The sequence below is a fragment of the Fusarium mangiferae genome, assembly GCF_900044065.1.
Source record: "Fusarium mangiferae strain MRC7560 genome assembly, contig: FMAN_scaffold005, whole genome shotgun sequence".
NCBI lineage: Eukaryota > Fungi > Ascomycota > Sordariomycetes > Hypocreales > Nectriaceae > Fusarium > Fusarium mangiferae.
In genome coordinates, this window is record NW_024573925.1 from 1672120 (window position 1) to 1692170 (window position 20051).

At 49.3% G+C, this 20051-nt stretch overlaps 4 protein-coding genes across 4 annotated transcripts; 2 read left to right on the top strand and 2 right to left on the bottom strand.

Moving 5' to 3' along the window:
* Positions 1-3192: 3192 nt before the first annotated feature.
* Positions 3193-4149, top strand: FMAN_07497 (uncharacterized protein; the record flags this gene model as incomplete). Its single annotated transcript, XM_041831127.1, has 1 exon — positions 3193-4149. One exon carries the CDS (start codon positions 3193-3195, stop codon positions 4147-4149), a length of 957 nt encoding a protein of 318 aa, XP_041681722.1.
* Positions 4150-5149: 1000 nt separating this feature from the next.
* Positions 5150-6242, top strand: FMAN_07498 (uncharacterized protein; the record flags this gene model as incomplete). The annotated part of the gene is made up of 2 exons (XM_041831128.1): positions 5150-5798; positions 5851-6242. 2 exons carry the CDS (start codon positions 5150-5152, stop codon positions 6240-6242), a joined length of 1041 nt encoding a protein of 346 aa, XP_041681723.1.
* Positions 6243-6703: 461 nt separating this feature from the next.
* On the bottom strand, positions 6704-8827 carry FMAN_07499 (uncharacterized protein; the record flags this gene model as incomplete). The annotated part of the gene is made up of 1 exon (XM_041831129.1): positions 6704-8827. One exon carries the CDS (start codon positions 8825-8827, stop codon positions 6704-6706), a length of 2124 nt encoding a protein of 707 aa, XP_041681724.1.
* Positions 8828-10129: 1302 nt separating this feature from the next.
* FMAN_07500 (uncharacterized protein) lies at positions 10130-11902 on the bottom strand (the record flags this gene model as incomplete). Its single annotated transcript, XM_041831131.1, has 3 exons — positions 10130-11312; positions 11378-11510; positions 11563-11902. 3 exons carry the CDS (start codon positions 11900-11902, stop codon positions 10130-10132), a joined length of 1656 nt encoding a protein of 551 aa, XP_041681725.1.
* Positions 11903-20051: the final 8149 nt, after the last annotated feature.

Below are 20051 nucleotides of genomic sequence, written 5' to 3' on the forward strand. Positions count from 1 at the left end.
ATAAGACCCTAAGATTCTATGCCATGAACTGGCCCTGGACACGAAATGGAACTCCTCCTAGCCTTTGTAGCACAGCACTCTGATTTGAGTACCTATCTACGGTAAGGGTCATAAAACGCAATCTTTAAGAGGGAAGTTCATTCAGATGCCTGAGGTCGAATATATCACGCTTGTCCAGAGAATGAAAGACGCGATGGCCCGACGTGTTTAGAGAAGGATAATCTGGACACAAAACGGGTCCCCCACGTGACGGGCTACCAGATTTCCAATTGGGACTCATTATTGCATTGAGAAAGTTCTCTGATGTACCTCATAAATGAAGTCATCTGTGTTTCATTTCTGTCAGACTCAACATTCGACAGATGTCTTGAACAAGCAAGTATCGTGATTCTCAACTGTGGCCTCTCATCTGATGATTACTAGCACCTCTATTCTTTCTTCTATTTCCTTTGAGAAGTATTATGCAAAGGGAACACGATTTTGCTTGGAGTTGAAGCCCTTTGTCCACATTCTACCGCTTGCCCGCTTTCTTACTTAAGTACTAATCTATATGTACCTACTAGGTATGGTAGGCAGTCAAGGTACTGTAGTATATTATGAGTGTATGAATAAGTATCAACTTGTACTACAGTGTAGGCATTGACTGTGCTGAAACATGATTCAAAATGTCTAATAATAGACATTACTTGTCACTTGTAGACTGTTTTGATTACTAGATATACTGGATTTGTGCCATGCAGCATATTAATGGTGAAGTGTTATTCTTCATGAACCTTAGGACAAAAACACATCGATACGAGCGAAAAGGTGTTATCTGAGACAAAGTTCGTGGCATGCAAGACCATCTGAGTGTACCAGTGACCTGTTGCCAAGTGATTGGCACGCGCTGTGGGAAAGCCGTGTTCTATGCTGTCGATACAGTATCAATTAGAAGGACAACAAAAGCCCAGACTCACTGCTCGACATACCGATTGCCCATTCGATCAAGCAGAGGAAAGGTCACGCTCTGACCGAGATTCCGCAACGAGGAACCTTCATCCGTATCATGGAGTCCCTAGAGTCCCCCTCTTTCGAAAGGCAGCCATCATGGGGAACGACTTGGTTACCCTGGCCTCTCGCGGTGTCAGAAGATTTACATAAGTGCCTTGGAAATTATATGAGGGGAAAAGAATAAACTGGTCAAAGTGCATGCTAACTTCATGATGAATTGTGTTAATGCAGTCTGAGCTTTTTTGTCGTTGGGGACTTCAGTCCTGGGTTTTCTGTCGGTTCCCTACCTAACCTGGTAAATAGAGCGGTGGTGGGCGACTTCGTGTAAGTGTGACGGACCTCACATACCCGCCGAAGCTAAAAGGCATAGCATGCATAGAGATGGATTAGAGAGGACTGATGCTACCGATGCTAGACCCGGGAAGGTAGAAGGCATCGGGGACACGCGGACGGGCCGTAGAGGGGGAGATGGAGATAGTACGCTTAGACCCATTATGCTTATCGAACGGGCACCTGGCCTGGCATGTTTTATTTTGTCTGTGAGTCGAGGTCATCTTAATGATAGTCATAACTTGTCATCAGAGATTTCAGTCTGCATAAGAATGAGGAGCGAGCAGAGGTGGCTGGATAGGGGGATACAGTTAGACGAGGCCTCGATATGTATGTACCTTGTAGGTGAAGGCCACCGCCAATTCGCATGTCTCTCTTCTGGGTCATGTACTCTGTAAGCGTAGCGCAGACGCGGCAAACCCACACTACCATTGTCGACTTGCATCTGAAGCGTGATATGGCGTACATACTACCGCCAATACGACAACAGCGGAGCATACAGTTCCGCCGTGATTCTGAGAGCAAATCCATCTAGTGAGTCAATTATTGACTGGACCAATTCTTCAAGTCGGGCGCATGAACTCGAGGGTTGCACTACAGCTCGCCCGACTAGAGAGCGGCCCAATAGTGGCCAGAGGTGTCAAGCGGTGCAGTGCAAGTCAAAGGCAGAACATTACGGCAGATGCGAGGCAAGGCGATGCGATGTGCGATGTGCGATGAGCTTAGGCCTTGCATGATCCATAGATTTCAATGTGCTGCTGAGGCCACGAGAGCCGACAAATCTGGTGTCTAGACCGTACAAGAAATGACACTGATGTTGCGTCCTTGCATGGCTGAAATGCAAGTGGTTGATGTGAGATGTGGTTGACGGGTGTTGGTAATTGGCTGTGATGCAGCGTGACGAGATGTCGAATCTAGCGGTGCCACAAGCCAATGACGGCGTTGGAATAGACGCTCTACGGGGGTCGCTCTTTGGGCCTGTTTAGCGGTAACGGGCTTCTGATTGGCGCAGTGTTTCTCCCCGCTCTGGGGCTGCTTCTAAATATCGCAGCATTTAGCATGGGTTGTGCCCCACTCTTGATGCACGCACTTACTTGATCCACACTTGCTTAACCGCCCACGCTTGTCCCGGGAGGGAAGAGGGAACCGTTCAATTGTGATGGGTCGAGTGATAGTAGATGACATGAACTCGGCATTTCCTTGTCTGCAGTCTGTGATTGGTTGTCTCTGTAGTTGAAGAGTCCTTGTTTCTTGTAATTCGTAATTCACACGGGCAACAGATGTTATTGTCAATACATTGGGTCCATCACAATTATCTTCCTAGGTAGGTACCTATCCATCCATCCACATGATTGATGATGATTGATGATGGATATTGGATCTATGTATCCATCCTTGCAAAATGGCTGTGGCCGCTATACACGGCCGTTCCTTATAAACAGGACCAACACCCGCCCCCAAAGCCTCTCTTTTCTTTCTTTCTCTTCTTCTTCAGCAAGTCCTTTTCAATCGCAAATCCTGTTTTTGTTCTTGGGTCTCTTACCCTCCCCCTTTTGTGTTTTTCGTTGTTCACCGTGGAGCCGGCCTCTACATCTATCTTTCTAATTTTCGTTGTCTCTAATCAAAGATATCCGTCAACTCCAAAGCCTACTCAATAAGTTGCTGGCCAGCTTAGAGACATCAACATTTAACGATTATCCTGTTTTTTTTGTTCGTCCCGCCTGTTATAATCATCTAATTGCAGAAATCACGGATTTCACTTGCTCGCGCCAACTATCAAACAATATTGCATTGATCAAACTTTCATTGTTCGCATCATCGACTCACCAGACAACTCAAACGCATAATTGAATCAAATCAAATCAAAGCAAAATGTCGGCTGTTCAACTTTCTTTCTCTCTCCGCGTCTCCTCTGGCGTCAAGACTGTCCACCTTCTCGGCTCTTGGGACGGTTACGTCGGTCAGCTCCCTCTCTCCAAGGACAAGTCCTCCTCCAAGTCTGGCTCCTGGAAGGGCACCTTTAGATTCCAGAACTCAACTCTTGAGGCTGGCCAACGATACTGGTACTACTACATCATCGATGGTTACCATGTTGCCCACAACCCCAGCGTCACCTCAACCATCGAGCCCACCACTGGCCGTGAGCTGAACGTTCTTGACGTCCCCACCGACTCTCACAAGTCCTCGTCCCACCGCTCTTCATCCTCCAAGTCTTCCTCAAAGTCTTCCTCTTCCTCCAAGTCCTCATCCAAGTCATCGTCGCACAAGTCTTCCTCCAGCAGCAAGAGCTCTTCTCACTCCTCCAAGGACAAGGAGTCGCGATCTTCGCGATCCTCACGCCACAGCTCTAAGCTCTCAGTTGACATCCCCAAGGGTCGCCCTCTGTCAATCTCCCAGATCCAGGCCCCCAAGCCAATGTCTCCCCATGCGACTAAGCACATCTTGGATGCTTCCTACTACGACAACGAGGAACTTGAGGAGCTTGCCGACCGCTTCGGCAGCGCCAACATCGAGGACGAGTTCATCACTGACTTCAGCACATCGCCAATCTCCTCCAGTGGTTCTTCTTTGTCCTACCGCTCCGACAGCTCTTCACCCAACTCGTCCCTCTCCGGCTACAGCACTCCCGGCTCCGACGTCAGCTCTTGCACTTGCGAGCGCTATGGTATTACTCGCAAGGGCGAGCGTGTCAAGCTCGACTGCGGCGGATCCCGCTGTGGCTACGATGACGATAGTGATTCCATCTGCTCTAGTGGCAGTGAAGACGAGTATGAGTATGAAGCCTCCGTCTCGCGCACCAGCTCTCGCCGCCACGGCGTGGTCGCATAAACGCGCCAGGTTGCGGAGGGCTCTGTGGCAACAGGTTGAGAGAACCTATAGCCGTTCATTCTTTAAATCGGGCATCCCCTGGCAGCACACTCGCGCCGGGATGACTCGACCTATGTTGTTGTGGTAATATCAGCAATCATTTTTCTGTTCCGACCTGCGTCACGCTGTCAGTCGGGATGGTACGCCGAGCTGGTCTCGTACGTGCCACCGCGCCGAAGTGTTGATCGTCAGCTAGGTCGATGCTGCGGCCGTTCAGCGCAGTCCTCTCGTGGCTACGCAGACGTAATTTTTCTTCCTCACTCTGTTGGTTCCTGAGTGAGCTGGGAGTCCTCGAAAGAGGCTGCCCCAGAAGCAAACAATGTCAACGCATGAGAATCCCATCTGTCCTGATGATGGGATCCCGTCTCTTGCAGACAATATCTGGATGTGGTTCAGGGCCTGGCGATTGATGAAGGTCTAGACTAGCCATTACGAAGTATGAGGTGGATGATGAAGGACAGTCATGAGCAACGATTTTATGAATGAAATAGCTTAGCTGTCTAGGATAGACGACGATTGAATCTATTCATGAAACGAGATAAGAGGCCTTGAGTAATAGAGCAACGTGATGCTGTGAAGCTATCGATTTCGGTCTTTCGGTTCAATGTTACTCCCCATCGTACTGCACTTCTAACAGGTACTAAGGTGGTAGTGAGTAAGGTAGGTAGGGCCTCCAGGAGGCGGGGCCCCAATCTTATGGCGGGGTAACTCCCTATCATGTATTGCCCAGCTGTAGTATCACAAACTCATCTTCACCGTACTTGTAACGTCTTTCTACACGAAACATTGCATTGTATCTCTGGTTTATGTAAGACGAGGCCCGAGGTCACCAGTGATCAGTTTCGAATTCAATTTGAGTGCGTGCCACTTTCTTCCTCAACCACGTTCCCTCCATCTCCTTCGGTCATTCGTCGAGCTTCACTTAACACGATCTCAAGTGTAGCATCGCCAAACTGCAAATATGTCCGACGAGCAAATCATACTCCCCATCATCGACTCCCACATTCACCTCTACCCAGCGGCCGAAACAGACTCCCTCGCTTGGTACACACCCGATGGCCCCCTTGCCGGCCAACATTCCCTGGAAGAATACCGCGAAGCTACCTCTTCGGCACCGTCTCTCCTAGGCTTTGTCTTTGTCGAAACAGACCGCAAGAATGATGTTGAGTCTGGCGCAGTCGATGGCTCCGGCTGGGAGCAGCCTTTGGCTGAGGTCTCGTGGCTCAAGCGTGTTGCGCTTGGCCAGCCGCGCGAAGGAGAGGGCCACAGCCCCGAGGATGCAAAGCTGTGCCTCGGTATTGTACCCTGGGCGCCGTTACCAAGCGGCCCTGGGGTTCTAGAGCGTTATCTTGATCGAGTGAAAGAGGAGGCCGGCGATGCTTGGCCTAAGATCAAAGGGTTCCGCTACTTGCTACAGGACAAGCCTCATGGCACTATGCTGGACGATAAATTCATCGAAGGCGTCAAGCTTCTTGGTCGACGAGGATTTACCTTCGACGTTGGCATTGATCAGCATCGACGCGGAAAGAAGCAGCTCGATGAGGTGATCGAGTTTGTTGACCGTGTTCACGATGGTGTTCCCGAGGAGGAGAAGGTCACATTGGTGCTAAGTTCGTGCAGCCCTTCTCCTTGCCCTACTTCATTCTAACAGCGTCGTCTTAGACCACCTCTGCAAACCCGACTTCAGCATCTATAACCTTACATCAGACCCCAGCTTTCACGCCTGGCGTACTGCTGTCTACACCCTCAGCAAAGACTCTCACGTCTACATGAAGCTCTCCGGTGGCTTCTCCGAGATGCCTGACTCCCTACGAAACCAGGACCCCAACCACATCTTCGAGGCTACTCTCGCTTGGCTCGGTATTGTCCTCGCTACCTTTGGTCCCAGCCGTATCATGTTTGGCAGCGACTGGCCTGTCTGCACTGTCAACACCGACAATGCCTGGCCTAGATGGCGTAGCATCGTCGAACGCATGTGTTGGATGGCTACGCTGAGTGATGAAGAGCGCGCAATGATCTTTGGAGGTGCGGCCAAGAAGGCTTATGGCCTCTAAACTGAGGAACGGCATTATTAGGGCAAATACTATATAAATATAAAAGCCTAAAGAAAGCTTCCTTGATGAGATACACGAGTGTAAATAAACAGAAATTCTCATAAGAAAAATAAAGGTAACCCTTGCTATGAATGAATCTCATGATTTACCTCAGAGACGACTTTACAACTGGCCTTTTGACAGAAGCTCCAAATCTCAGGAAGGAAAAGAAAATCAATTATGTTCGAGAAACTCCAATCTACAACCAACATCCATTGTAAAATGCAACGCCGGGCTCCCATGACTATCAGTCGTAGAAACGTGAATAAACAATGTCATGTCAGGGCTCTAGAGCAAGCTCGTGGCACCCCCCGAGCATATACCATGCAGAAAAACAGGCTCCAGTCATGCAGTTTTATGTGTCATTAGTTTTCGCGTTCATCTGCCCCTGTGAGGCTCATTGTGTTTCTCCCCATCCAATATTACTCTACTCCACGTCCTCGGTAGTTGCCCATCTTCTCAATGGAGTTCATGATGCCGCTACGGGCCATGCCGCCTGGACGAGGCAAGCCACCTGCGCTCTTTGTTCGCTCGTGAGGTGCTCGGAGTCCCAAACCTGGCGCGCGTAGTCCTGATGCACGACTGACACTGCTTCTAAAGTGATCTGCACTTCGTTTTGGCGTTTTAGTCTCAGGCTCTCGATCATGTTGTCTCTCATGAGGGTAACGAGACGCAGATGGAGGCTGTTGAGCTTGTTGCTGTGGTTGAGGCTTTGGTGTCTGCGCAACAAAGCTCTGCATACTCATCATCTCCTCGGCAAGTTGCACAAGCTCTCCCTTCTCTACGCGCTCCTTCTCCAGCATACTGCGCAGTGACTCGTTGTCGAGCTGTACTGTGTGGACAACTGCCTCAAGTCGTTGGATGTCAGCATTCAACTCCTTGATTGCTGCGCTGTCTCGCACTGCTTGGGCCTTGCGCTCATCGGCCTCAATGTTGTCGGGCTCGACTCTGCTCATTGTTGTATCTCGGCAGACGCGCAGACGTTCGTTCTCCTCGACAAGTTCTCTGATTTTGCTTTCAAGCTCATGGACACGCTTCTCCCACCGAGTCTCGTATGACTTCTTCAAGGCAGTGACCTTAGATTCGTGCTTGCTCTTATAAAGAGCATGAAGCTCGCGAGCCACCCGCTCGACTGCAATCTCAACCTCGTGATTGGTGTCGTTTGAACTCTTGGGCTTTTCGGGCGACGACTTGTCAGTGTCTTTCCCGGCACGCATACCCGCCATCTTACTCTCCGCCTCTTGGTGCAAAATCTCGGCTGCCTCACGTCGCTTCTCGCTCTCTTCCAACTTCTGTTCGAGTTCTTCCTGTTCTCTTTGGCTCTCCACAATTTCTTCTTTGGCCTTCCGCAAGACATGTTCCATCTCACGACCGCGGTTCTCCCAACCTTCTTTCTCAGCAATAAGTTGCTCTTTGATAGAGCGTTCCTCGCGGAGCTGCTCCTGGGACTCACCCACTCGCTTCTCTGCATCGCCGACTGCGGCCTTGAGCGATTGCACTTCGGCTTCCTTACCGCTCAATGAAGCTTTGAGTGAGCTGATCTCTGACAGAAAGCTTGATTTGAGAGACTCAAGTTCTCTCGCGGTGATACTGGGAACGCTTCGAGGTGTAGGCATAGGGGGGATATCAAAGTCGATGAGGTTGGCAAATCCGCCACGAGAAGGTGTCGCAGTTACATCAGGTGCTGTGCGAGATGGAGAAAGCCCGCCCTTGGCTGGTGACTTTTGGGGTGATTTCTGTGGAAAACGCAGCTGCTCTGTAAAGTCCAGAAGATTCGTTGTGTTTCCTGAGTCGTGTCTCGGTCTGGCTCGCGACGTTCGTGATGGGGAGGGATCAGCTCGTGTGTTTGCCCGAGGCGTGAGACCACCCATGTCGGACAGCTTGGTGGGACTTTGGCCGAGTTTGGCGAACATGGTTAGGTTGGGCACAGCCGAGAAGGTACTGAAGGTACTGATCGCTGTATCATCAGGGCACACGGAATCGTCGACCTCCATTTCCCCAGAAGGGTTAACGTTGATGGTGCCGGTAGTGACATCCATGTCGTCCAGGCCGCCTTCCAGGACGCTCTGCTCATCTTCAAATATCTCAATTGCGCGCTTGAGGCCTTCATTTTGCCGCACTGCATCCTCTAGGCTCATCGTACTCTCTTGGGAGGTAGGGCGGGCTGTGTTGAGAGGGTTGCTGATCTTAACAGGAAAACGCTTCTCAGGAGACACCTTTCTAGGGCTGCGAGCATTGGGGCCCAGTCTATCTGTTGGCCTTCCGTCTCTCACCTCTCGCTGGTCGGTGAGGATCTTCAACGGTGAAAGAGTCGCGCCAGAGAGGACTCGGGAGTGTCGTGATTTTGAGGGAGAATGGTTCTCCTGATCGGAAAGCGCAGTGTCGTTGAGGGTAGACACGAAAGGAGATGATCCCTGAGAGGGCTGACTCTGTGATTCCGAGGACGTAGAGACTGTTCGTACCTCGTAGGAGTCGTATCGCTGAGCAGTAGCTGGTGTCTGGATATTGAGATTTGAACTTTGCGCGGGCGACAGTGGTGTTTCCATTTTGATGCACGCTGGATCAAGGAAATGAGATAATCAGACAGTCAATATGTGTAGTCACAGCTCCAGTCGGTAGAGGATATCGTTGACTTGATAGTTTGGTTCAAGCCACTTTTGAGCAGTGTTGCTTGTTTAGAAAGTCGAGTTCAACGGTCACGCTAACACCCAATATGTTGACTTTTGGTAGTTGACCCGACAACAAGCAACAGTGGATCTCTCACGTGGTAATCATACCTTAATCATCATCCAACAGGTACCTACTAACCTTAGTCCTTGTATATTAGTAGTTTCTTAGGTAAGGTAAGGTACCTGTAAATACGAACGTAAATACCTACTAAGTTACAAACAAGACACTCATTTCACCTACGGTTGCTTAGTTGCGTTATGGCATGCCAATGTTCCTTTCATCTCACAAAGTTATTGCCAAACTGACTTGGAACTTAAGCACATCTGTGGCCATGCAAGTGCTTCGTACACTTGTTCTCACATACACTTCGTAACACTTATCGCCATGACACATCTGCACAGGAATTCGGGCGCATATGATCCAAATCTCTAATTGTATCTATTCTCGAGAAAAAAAAAACAACTTTTATTGTTCCTTCATAATTCGTTACCTAATAAAGCAACATTTCAAAAAAGAAAAACACACATCGTCTGTGCCCGCGATTTCTTGACCACGGTGAAACGCGAGCACATAAGAAAAGAAGTGAAGAAAGGAGAAATGTAAGATCGTAATTCGTAAATCAGAGCCTTTCCCATAGGTTCCTTTCGACGTCTCGACTTTCCAACATTTTGGGCATGCCAAGACAGCTAAGTAAACAAGGGTCCACTCCAAACTCATCATTCCCGCCTGGGCTCATTACAGGCAGTACTGTCCCATAGTATGCGATCATATCGCATCTCGGAGCAAATCATCGAAGGGGAAACCTTGCTGCAGTGACTCTTTCCAGAAATTAAGCCTCCATGCAGACCGTGACTCATTAGTCATTGTATATCCGTGACAGAGCATGCTAGATCAACAAAAATCGGAAGTTGTATCGTGAACTCGTCGGCATCATCTTTGCAATCAAGGGCTTTCCGATGAGGGACACTCCAGTGCCTAACAAAAAAGAAAGAAAAGAGTTCTTTTTAGAGAAAAAAAAAAGGAAATTGAGAGAATGTGTTTTCGTGTCCCTGATTGTCGGAGATGGGACGTATCATAATTTCCACTTGCACTGTTCAATGAGTGCACAGGGGAGATGCCACTGTTCCTTGCAAAACTTCGACAACAAAACACCGCGGGTCATTTATCGGTCCTGAAAACTAACCGAAAGATTGCTGTCTTCGAGGAGCGCTAATGGCAGAGGGAGGCCGGGCGCCAGTATCGTACACCGGGGCAGAAGGATACGAAGGAGACGCAGCAACAGTGGATGCAGGTCGAGCCAAGTTGTCATAAACAGGAGCAGGGGCATAGGAGGGAGAGGTGCCGATGCTAGAATGAGGGCGATTCATGGCGTCATACTGAGGAGCAGGGACACTTGTCTCCATGGTCTTGTGTCGCTTCAGGTCGAAGCTGTTCAAATGATCATGTACATTTGGACCAGGACGTGGCGTCTCTGCCTCATCATCTCGTCGTTTGTATGGACTCATGCCATTCATCACACCGGGCTGGCCATATCCGTTGTGCAGGGTGTAGAATCCACCAGGAGAAACCATGCTGTCATTCGATGTTATGGTTTTACGCCGCTTTACTTCGAAGTTGCCTGCCGAATCATGCCCATTGGGACTTGATCGGTGAACGTCATCATCCTCATCTCGACCTCGCTTGAGCATACCCCCGTCTCCATTGGCAAGAGGCTGATGATGAACATTTGGTAGAGGCTGCTGAGCATATGCATTTGGCAGACCAGGCATACTACCAGGCATGTTGTTCATGGTGTCGTGTGCGTTATGCGCTGACCTATGAACCTCCTCGTCTTCCTCTCTGCCCCGCTTGAGCATATCTCCTCCATTCTGCATAGGAGGCTGATGTACATTCGCAAGGGGAGGCTGTTGAGGGTAACCATTAGACATTGCATGCATGTTACTCATAGGATCATGTCCATTAGAGACTGGTCGGTGCAGATCTTCTTCTTCTTCTCGCCCTCGTTTAAGCATACCACCTCCGTTTGGCATGGGGGGCTGGGAACCATTTGTGAGAGGCTGGGGAGTGCTTGCGAGAGACTGAGGACCATTTGCAAGGGACTGAGGAACGTAGCCTCCGGTTGGCAAACCAGGCATCATTGGGTGATGCTGCCCAATTGAAGGCAAAGCATTGGGAGCAGGGGGTCTCTGATTACCGAGTCCTTCGTGCTTGCGGCGCTCGGCAGCTGCCATGACCTGACTGGTCCGGTTCGAGTTCGACGGATGATAAAGAAGTGCCCCGATATTGTGGACAAACAAGGGGAACAGGAGCTCTGTGATCTTCTCCTTGTTCGCAAAGTCTAGTGCACGGTCGTAAGGGATCCTGGGCCATCGTCAGTCAAACATCCAGCAATGGGTCTACAGATCCAACTACATGGGGATACATACCAGACACCTTTCAAGTGCATGGGACCAATCTTGACGACGTGGCGAACCTTTTCGCTTTTCAGGATGCCGTCCCTTCGACCTCGAGTCATGCCAGCGACATTTAATAGTTTCGTGCCGTTAATCATGTGGTTATCTGTACTTGAAGTCAGCTGGTGTATATGGCGCTTAGGGGTAACAATTCTGACCTTCTCTCCGTGCTACACATATACCTCTGGCTTCCACCTGGAAGCAGAGGCTGCCTTCGTCTTCCCACAGTGTAGCCGTGACTCTGGGCTTCATACCGGGGGGGTTATGCTGGCCAGTTGTGTCGAAAGCGCCATTATTACTACTGTTACTGTAACCTGGCTGCTGCATTGCTCCTTGGTTGCTGAGCGCTGAAGGTACTGGCAGTACATTTTGGGGCGCGGGCATGGGAGTGGAGACTGCGGTAGTTGGAGCACCATTTGTAGAATAACCATAGCCGTACTGTGGTGTCGAATAATGAGGTGAATAATACATGTCTGGCTGGGGATGGCCTTGGTTCATCGCGGAGGTGTTGTTGTTGTTTTCAATGGGGGATGATGGGGTGCGGTTGGTCTCAACGGTCGAGATACGGCGGTTGAGCACTCTCTACTAGAGATAGAGAGAGGTAGGGCTGGCGTAACGTTAATATGGCAGCACAATTGCGAAGAGGAAGCAGTCGAGGAAGGATGACTGCAAACTCGAAGGAAGAGGAGGTGGACGGCAAAAGGGAAAGAGACCGGCAAAGAAAGAAAGAGAGAGAGAAAAGAAATAGAAAGAGAAAAGGAAAAGGAAAAAATCCCGAGAAGGTCAGGATCTTGGTGGTGAGGGCAGAATGAAGAGAAAGGAACAGAGGAGGCAGGTCAAGGTACGTACCCTCAACTTGCTTGATCGATGGCCGTGGTAGAGGTACCCTCAGTACCCTCAGGGCCTTGAGCAATACCCGCCCCTCAGGCAGGCAGGTCGGGACGGGGGGGGGGGCAGGCAGACGATGGGGGAGTGCACTTTGGCTTGGTGAGGAGTGTGAGGGAGTGTGGAGCATAAGAAACAGAATCAGAATACATCCTTGGTGAGAAGGGAACGAGAGGGTGTGGCAGATATCCACCACAGATCCAACCTATCAAGGGCAAAGAGGGGTTGATCCTTAGTTTAGTTAGTCTGGCTCAAGAGTAAACGAAGAGGCAGGAGAAATACATCATCCACAGATGAAATCCAGGAAAACCATTTCTATGCAGCAGACGGGAGGCGGAGAATGATAGATGATATTCCAAAGTCAAGGAAAGACTATTTTTTATGCAGAAGCTTTGAAAGGCCTGAATTGTATTGTTCATTTGACGAAATCATGCTCAACGGCCTGCGGCACTAAAAAGAACGACCATGCAGCATGTATGCACACGCACCCAATATGAGTCTATTTGGGGTTCAGTGGACCACTTGCATGCTCTGCTCGTACCTTGAACTTCGCGGTTTGTGTGCATGGCACAGAATTCTCAAGGTTGATAAGGTCCAGAGCGATAAAGAAAAAGAACACGGCTGTTTCTGAGGCTGCTCGTCTTCGCAATTGCTCGTGGCTAACGAGTCTATCGCCTTTTTGAGTTCCGAAATACCGGCATGCAACGGTCAACAATGAATTATCTGAAGAATGAACTTGAAAACCCTTCTCACCGTACGAGCCGACATCGCCCTTGACTTTTCCAGGTGTGTGCTGGCGTGGATCATGAAATAGACTAGACCATCTTTGGCCCGATCACGCACGGTACGATACCTACTGTGTAATGCTTGGGTTCAAGCTGAGACTCAATGCCTGGGCACCCGCTGTCCTCATAATTGAATGCTTTTGATGATATCTCGTCTTTCCATGAGCACACAACCAGACATGGCCTGGCTTGAAGTATCCCGTCCTCCTCATCTCATGGTTCAGAAGTGCCTAGAGAAATATAACTACAGGCAGTCCTTCGGCTTGTCGTATGCGCACTGGGCACTCTCCTGTCAACGCACAACAGAACCAGGGACCATCCAGCCCGCAACCTGCACACAAACTCGGTGGAGGAAGGACTCTCTGTAGGGCGTTGTCAAAAGCTAAAGAGCGCTCCCAGCAACTTTGGTGGGTGGTGCGAGGGGTGCGGCTACAGGGGCAGAGGGAATTCATCGGGGTGTAGCCAGAACAGCGTAGCACCAGGCCACCTCAAAGTGCGTTGGGCGGAGAGGGAGTTGATCATGGGTTTTCTCAGAGCGGTTGTTCGTACAGTTACCGACTGAGGTATCGCGATTGCAACTAGTACTAGGGTCTCTCCCTAGGTAGAGTGATCGGTCACCCAGAATCCCAGTGGCTACAGGAGCCTCGGGAGGCAAGAAAACAGCAAACCTGGTTGTGAGGTGTCAAAATAAACTTGGTAAATGTTATCCAGATTAGGATAACTTTTACCAAGTCTTTTTGTCATCTAGGATCGAGGACCTGTGTTTTCTTTCCTCCCTAGAGGAGGCCACGGGGTCGGCAGGGCTAAGGCACCCAGGCCACAGCGTGCAAGGATGAAGGATCCGGGGGGGAACCAGACGGGAGCGATGCTTGGTGTCATTAACCCCTGGCAGCTCAAACTCCGCTTACTCGCGCCAGCAGTTACTGTGCACCCACAGTGCACCTCAGCACCCGCTTGATGCGACAAGGAAAAGCCCGCACACAGCGTCGATTCAAGATACAACTTAGAGACGGGCAGAGAGTAAGTCATAACATTAGAAGCTTTACTCAAATTCGCTATTGGGCGATGCACTAATACTAAACATCTCTGAAGTTGTGCCTCAGATACCTGGCTTCAGCTTGACAATTCATCTAAAACCCAAGTCACCTCGATCATAAGTTGTTCATAAACAGTGAGATTGACTACGTAGATCACATTACAAGGGTCGATTTGATTGGTCTTTTCTCCCCTCCAGGACCTTGTTGTCGTCCATTTCCCACTCAATCACATCAATCCCTGGTTAAATGCTTGACCAGTGTACATACTACACAATTGAGGTAATACTGGCCAGGTTCGCTAACTGCAAGCATTCTCTGGATACTTCCGACAGGCTTACGGATATTAGGAATCATTCATGCCCTTGTTTCATCACCAGTTCTTCAGGCTATAAACGATAGTTATCAAAGCATCCAAAAACAGCTGTGAGTCTATTTGATGTCGTCCACAGCTGCGCTAGAGTTCAGGTTGCCTTTGTGTCGCGTCAGTTTGTTGTGGGCTGGGCTTTTCTCATTTGCCTACCTAGTTGTGTTATTGCTTTCTGTGGCCGTGTCGTGTCAGTGTCGTGTCGTGTGCTAGTAGTGTGTTGCGCTGTCATGTTGTCTTTGTTATTGTGTGCTCTTGTCGCTTTTACGCCATTCGTCGGCTTTCAACTCTTGGTTGACTTCTTTCGCGCTCTCCTTCCTTCTAGCTCTTAGTTGCGGCACAGCACTGTGCAAACTACCCGAAGACTTTGCTCCCCATGTGAAGTACGGGCTGTATTTGCGATTGAGTTTCCAGAGCTCTTTAACGAGATTCATCCAATCAGAGACTTCGAACATCAACTAGAAGAGACTTGGACCGAAGGACGGGAGAGGATATTATTAATGGCATCAGAGTTTGCGCTTCCAGACTCTCGGCGCTTCTGATCTTTCTGCTTTCTTAACCCCGAATGATCGATCTGTAGGTACCTAGTTAACTACCTACTTAATCGTAGTTCTCAACGGTGCGCCAAACCACTACGGGACCGTTACTTTGGGTTCCCTGTATTGCGTCAAGTGCCGGGACAACCTGTGCACCATTATTTCTGTGCAACTACCAACAACTCGTATTGAGATAAGTTGAGAAACCAAACGCGACCAAAGACCATCCCATAGTGCCGAGAATTCAACAATGGGGGTATCATGCAAACTAGGAGCGGAAAGGCTGTGTACTCTCACTAAGTTCTGACTACGGGATTCGCTTGCGCAGGAACAGCCACCGATGATGAAGGGAGAGGTCTTGAACAGAGACTCACCAAGTCAAGTTTCTGTAAGAGGCTCAATGGATTTGGTTCCGGCCCGAGATTATTGGTCTACAGTTGTCAATGCTCTTGTTCTGCCAACCTCCTCCCCCAACCCTGACTGAGCGAAATATGGCCACATCAGCATCCCGGTCTCTCTACATACAGTTGCTCAAGCCCGGGCCCACGGCCGTTCGTGCGGAAGTCCGTTAATGGCCCGGCAAGTTCAGCAAGGCTCATGGCCCATGTTGCCATAATCGCATGGGTCGCCGCCGCTCTCCGAGCTGCCCGGATTTCCCCTCTTTGACTAGGATGTTGGAACAAGCATCCGCTGCTATCGTTTATTGGATTTGATTCGCTGATAAGGCATAGGTGGAGTTTCCGTCCTCTCTGTTCTGCATAGCTCAATGGGAAATCATGTCCATCAAGTCATCGTCCTCGTGGCTGAGCTTCATGGCCCACCAATGATGAATGTCTTACACACAAGAAAACGATGAAGGGCCTGAGGGGTCAGTCGAGCACAGTGCTGGATTACCAGATGGGTCTCATTCATAAGAGCTTCTCTCTACGGTTCCTGATCCATGGCCGAATGTCCTCGGGTCTGTGAGTTACGCTGTGGCGGTCTCGACGAGCCACTTGCCAGGTATCATGTCTCACTTGAGATCAGTTTATCTCTGCTACTGTTACCTCTCTCTCCCTTGAGAAGGACTCGGCGGCAAGGTAGCCTCCCGCGAGATTCACTGACGCTCAGACAAAGTACAAGCTCTCTCTGGGCCCAGAATTTCCCGTCTTTGTTGAGCCTTTAACAATTGACCGGCTGCTTCAGCTTGATACAAAGTTTCGATGGTCTTTCTCATAATTTCCACTCTTGGGCGCCGGCTCAGCCACCCGTTTCCCCAAGACATGTGACTTTTTTCAAGTAGTACTATAGTTTTTCCTGACTGCCCTCTCTCTCAGTCAAGACACCGATGTTTGCTTTCCTCGCTCCAAGTCTTTGCACTTATTATCAAGCCTTGGAATACGATACCACTGCCTAGCAGCCTCCCACGTCAACTATTTCCTACGTAGGAATATCACGAGCCCGGCACAGTGGCAGTGGCACTTCTGTTCAATTGCCTTTGACCCATTCTTGATGCCTAGCGAATCTATCGAAAGTCAACACAAAAGGTCAAGGGTCTTGCTCGGAGTATTAATCCAGCTGGCAAACTCTAAAACCATCAACAATACATTGTTCACGACCCAAAAGTACCTACCTACCGCATCATACCGAGGCACCGATAAAGGGTCTGACCGGTTGAAGCTGGGTTTGACACCATTTTGACCAGGGTGGTACGTCTCTAGGCGGGGATCTCTTGTTACTACTACCTTAGTGAGAAGACAAGTTTTTTTCATGGTTCTTCCTCGGAGCGGCGCGACATCCCGACCACGATAATCGCGATCATGGAGATAAACAACCAGATATCTGATAAAACTGGTCTAGAAACGAACAGCCTCGAGATATGCAAACTTAGCGAGCCTGTGGTGTAGATCTTGTGCTGCCCACCAAGCCGACACTACTGTACTGTATGTGTGTCTACATGGTCCTTACGCACCGTTGACCGGGACCTTATGCAAGATGCACAACAAGCTCAGCCAACCAGGGCCAGTGTGACAGGGCCAGGCTGCCACTCCCTCTCAAGGTGCATATCGATGCATACATAAACAAGCTGGTCCTGGGATGTGCATAAGTGGATGTATGATATTCTTCGATGCATATGATTCACATAATGCCACGAGGCTGAGCCTTAGGAACGTCATCCCTTGGCTTGGCTCTTTCGGTTTTTTTTCCCTCTGGGGTTTATTTTAACCGCGTTAGAGAATACTTGAATACTAGCAACTAACCTAACTAACTACCTTACGAAAACTGAATGAACCTCGCTCCCCACTCATGATAGATCTTGTTACTGACCACTAGTAAAACAAGTTTCCGAAAACCTCGGCCAAGACAATGCCATATGACCCTCGTGCCCGTTGCATCTACATTGTTCACGTAAGTCTGGTTGTTTAAAAAATATCTCGGCCGCACATGCTTAAGCGTCTGGCAATGAATCACTACCTGCCTCATATGGGAAATGGCGCAGGTGTTCGGCATTTTTCCTCGATCTCTCCGCTAGGGGATAACTGAGGCGTGTGACGAAATCTACCTCTAGTCAACTACGACACCCCGAAATCGAGCCTCCGCTGGGGTTTCGCTCCGAGGTAAATTTCCATCATGAGGTTGTAGCCTGTGTTTATATGAGTGTCTCGCCAAAGTGAGGCCTAGATTTTTGTTCGTTGGTTGACTCTTCGAGAATTCAACACATTTGTGGAGAACGGTTAGTTGGCATGGTTAAGCGATAGAGCGTACACAACGGACATAGATAATGTAAAACATGAGTAATATTTCTAGAAATTTACCCTAAACAACGGCGCATAACTCTTCTGTTGCACTACCAGTACACACTGAGGTGCCTAATGTATACAGGCTAGTGAGCGTACTGCAGCCTCATGCACGATTTCCGCCGAGAGCATGATGGGATATCATCGGTTCCTGCAGCCGAGAGAAAAGAGAAGGCTGGGCAAGAGGCTAACACTGGTGCTGGCGGACCCTAGAGACGACGGTGGGTATGTACATAGTATGTACGTACGAGGGAGATCAACCTCGCAGGTTATTCCTTGTCGCAAAGGTCCATTCGTACCAAGTCGGCGAGGCTGGGGTTTGGCGCCAAACAAGTGACTCGGCGGCAACCATTCGGAGGAACTCGACAATACGCACGATCCTGGCCGATCTAAAGCGAAACTTTCTTAAGGGGCTATGGGATTATCTCATAGGCTGGGACTAACTCACGTATGTATGTTGCCTCAAGGTATAACTAGGACAATCTTTATGTAGGGTTGATGCAGGTACCATGAGATGCATGTCGAGAACAGCTTAGAACAGAGATCAGTTTAGAACATGAGACGCAAACTCGGGTCTGGAGCCGGCTGGTTTCACATTAGGGACTTAACACTAAGAGACTTATGGCTGCGAGTCGATGTACAATCTGACAGGTAAGCTGTCAGTCTGGGATACATGCATATTTTGACTGAAATTGCTTTTTCTTTTCCACTTCCTCTCAGCCAAGTAGCACACAAATTAATAACTGCACTTAAAAGAAAAGTAAGATAGCAAGAAGCAAGAAAGAAAGAATATAAAATAAGTACATAAAATAAAATAAAAAGTCAACGTCCTTGATAATCAGTTTGCCTCGGTCTCTCATCAAACTGTCGAAACTCGCAACTTGATACCCAAATGGTTAGTTATCCTTCCACGTTCTTTCCTTTTTTCCCCCTCCCTCGTCGAGTCTCGCTCCGAGGGACGTCAACATCCGAACACATCAAACGGGAAGGAACAAATGGCGCACTGTGGCAGGCATTTCCGGGCAAAGTACCGATACTTCCACCATGGAACATTAGGTACCCCAAAATGAATGGAACCCTCGATCTCTTCCCGCCTCTAGTCTCCACCACCAACCATTGCCAGCCGTTATAGTCGCAAATCCAACCCGCCTCATCTATCGAACGAGGAAGAGGCAAAACATGTGGTTGTTGTCTCTCTTTTATTTTGGAGCAATCCTCATGCCTTGGCCTAAAGTCAATGATCGAATAGGACACTCGAGGATATCTACCCCTCTAGAGACAAAATCTCCAAGTTGGGGACGTACTCTTCATGCTGGCTTCCAGCCGTTACTTGAGCTAGCAGGGATGTGGAGCAAGAACGTTTTTTCTACATAGGCACCAGAGAAATTGTGGTCACTGATATCAATTGTCTGTTCGCTAGCTTTCTACCGTCGTTCTGGTGTCTTTGCTATGTTCCAGCGAGTTGTTGCTTTTGTTTTTGACCTGGATGTCAATCACAACAGCTGCCTCCATCTCCGTCCAGCAAATATGAACAGACGACTGGTCCATCTGTTCAACTGGCCCGCCCTATTTGCATACTGGAGCTTGACAGCTGGCTTCCCCCGACTGGCTTACCCCACGTTACCCAGCACGTTTCAATGGAGGACACATGTCCAGCCACACATAACATGCCCCGAGTCCTTCAGAAGACGTCCTCAGTCTATTCTTGATACGGAATGCTTGTCTCACATACCATAGTGTTGTGAGCATGCGTTGGACGGCTGGACGTGTTGAGACAGGCCATCGTTCAGAAATAATCTCAATCCAGCAACCCAATCTTGCGACACCTGGCGTTCGATCAGTCAGCCCAACCTCTCACGTATTCCATTCCGTGATTAATCGATAGGCAACAATAACCCCGCACAGTCTGATTGGGGCTTTTCCCTTGGATATTTTTGCGGTTCACCTGCCGGGCATCTCCGCGAAGCTATTTGTCGCTGATGCTACTCTGACAGCGCATGGGGGAATGCAGTTTTGCTTTTTCTCGACTTCATCGTACCATTTCCTTATATCTGATCCACTGGTATAAACCCGTTCCCTTCAAAAACACTCCAACAGAATTAGACCCGAGGCAAGCAACAGGTTTAGCACATGAGTGGACTGTGGCCAGATCCTCACAGCTAGTCATCAATCATTCAGGCAATGATATTCTAACAGATCCTCATGAGCTTTTGACACATGAATGTCAACCACGTACCGCGTCGTCGGTTTGGTTCGGATTCAT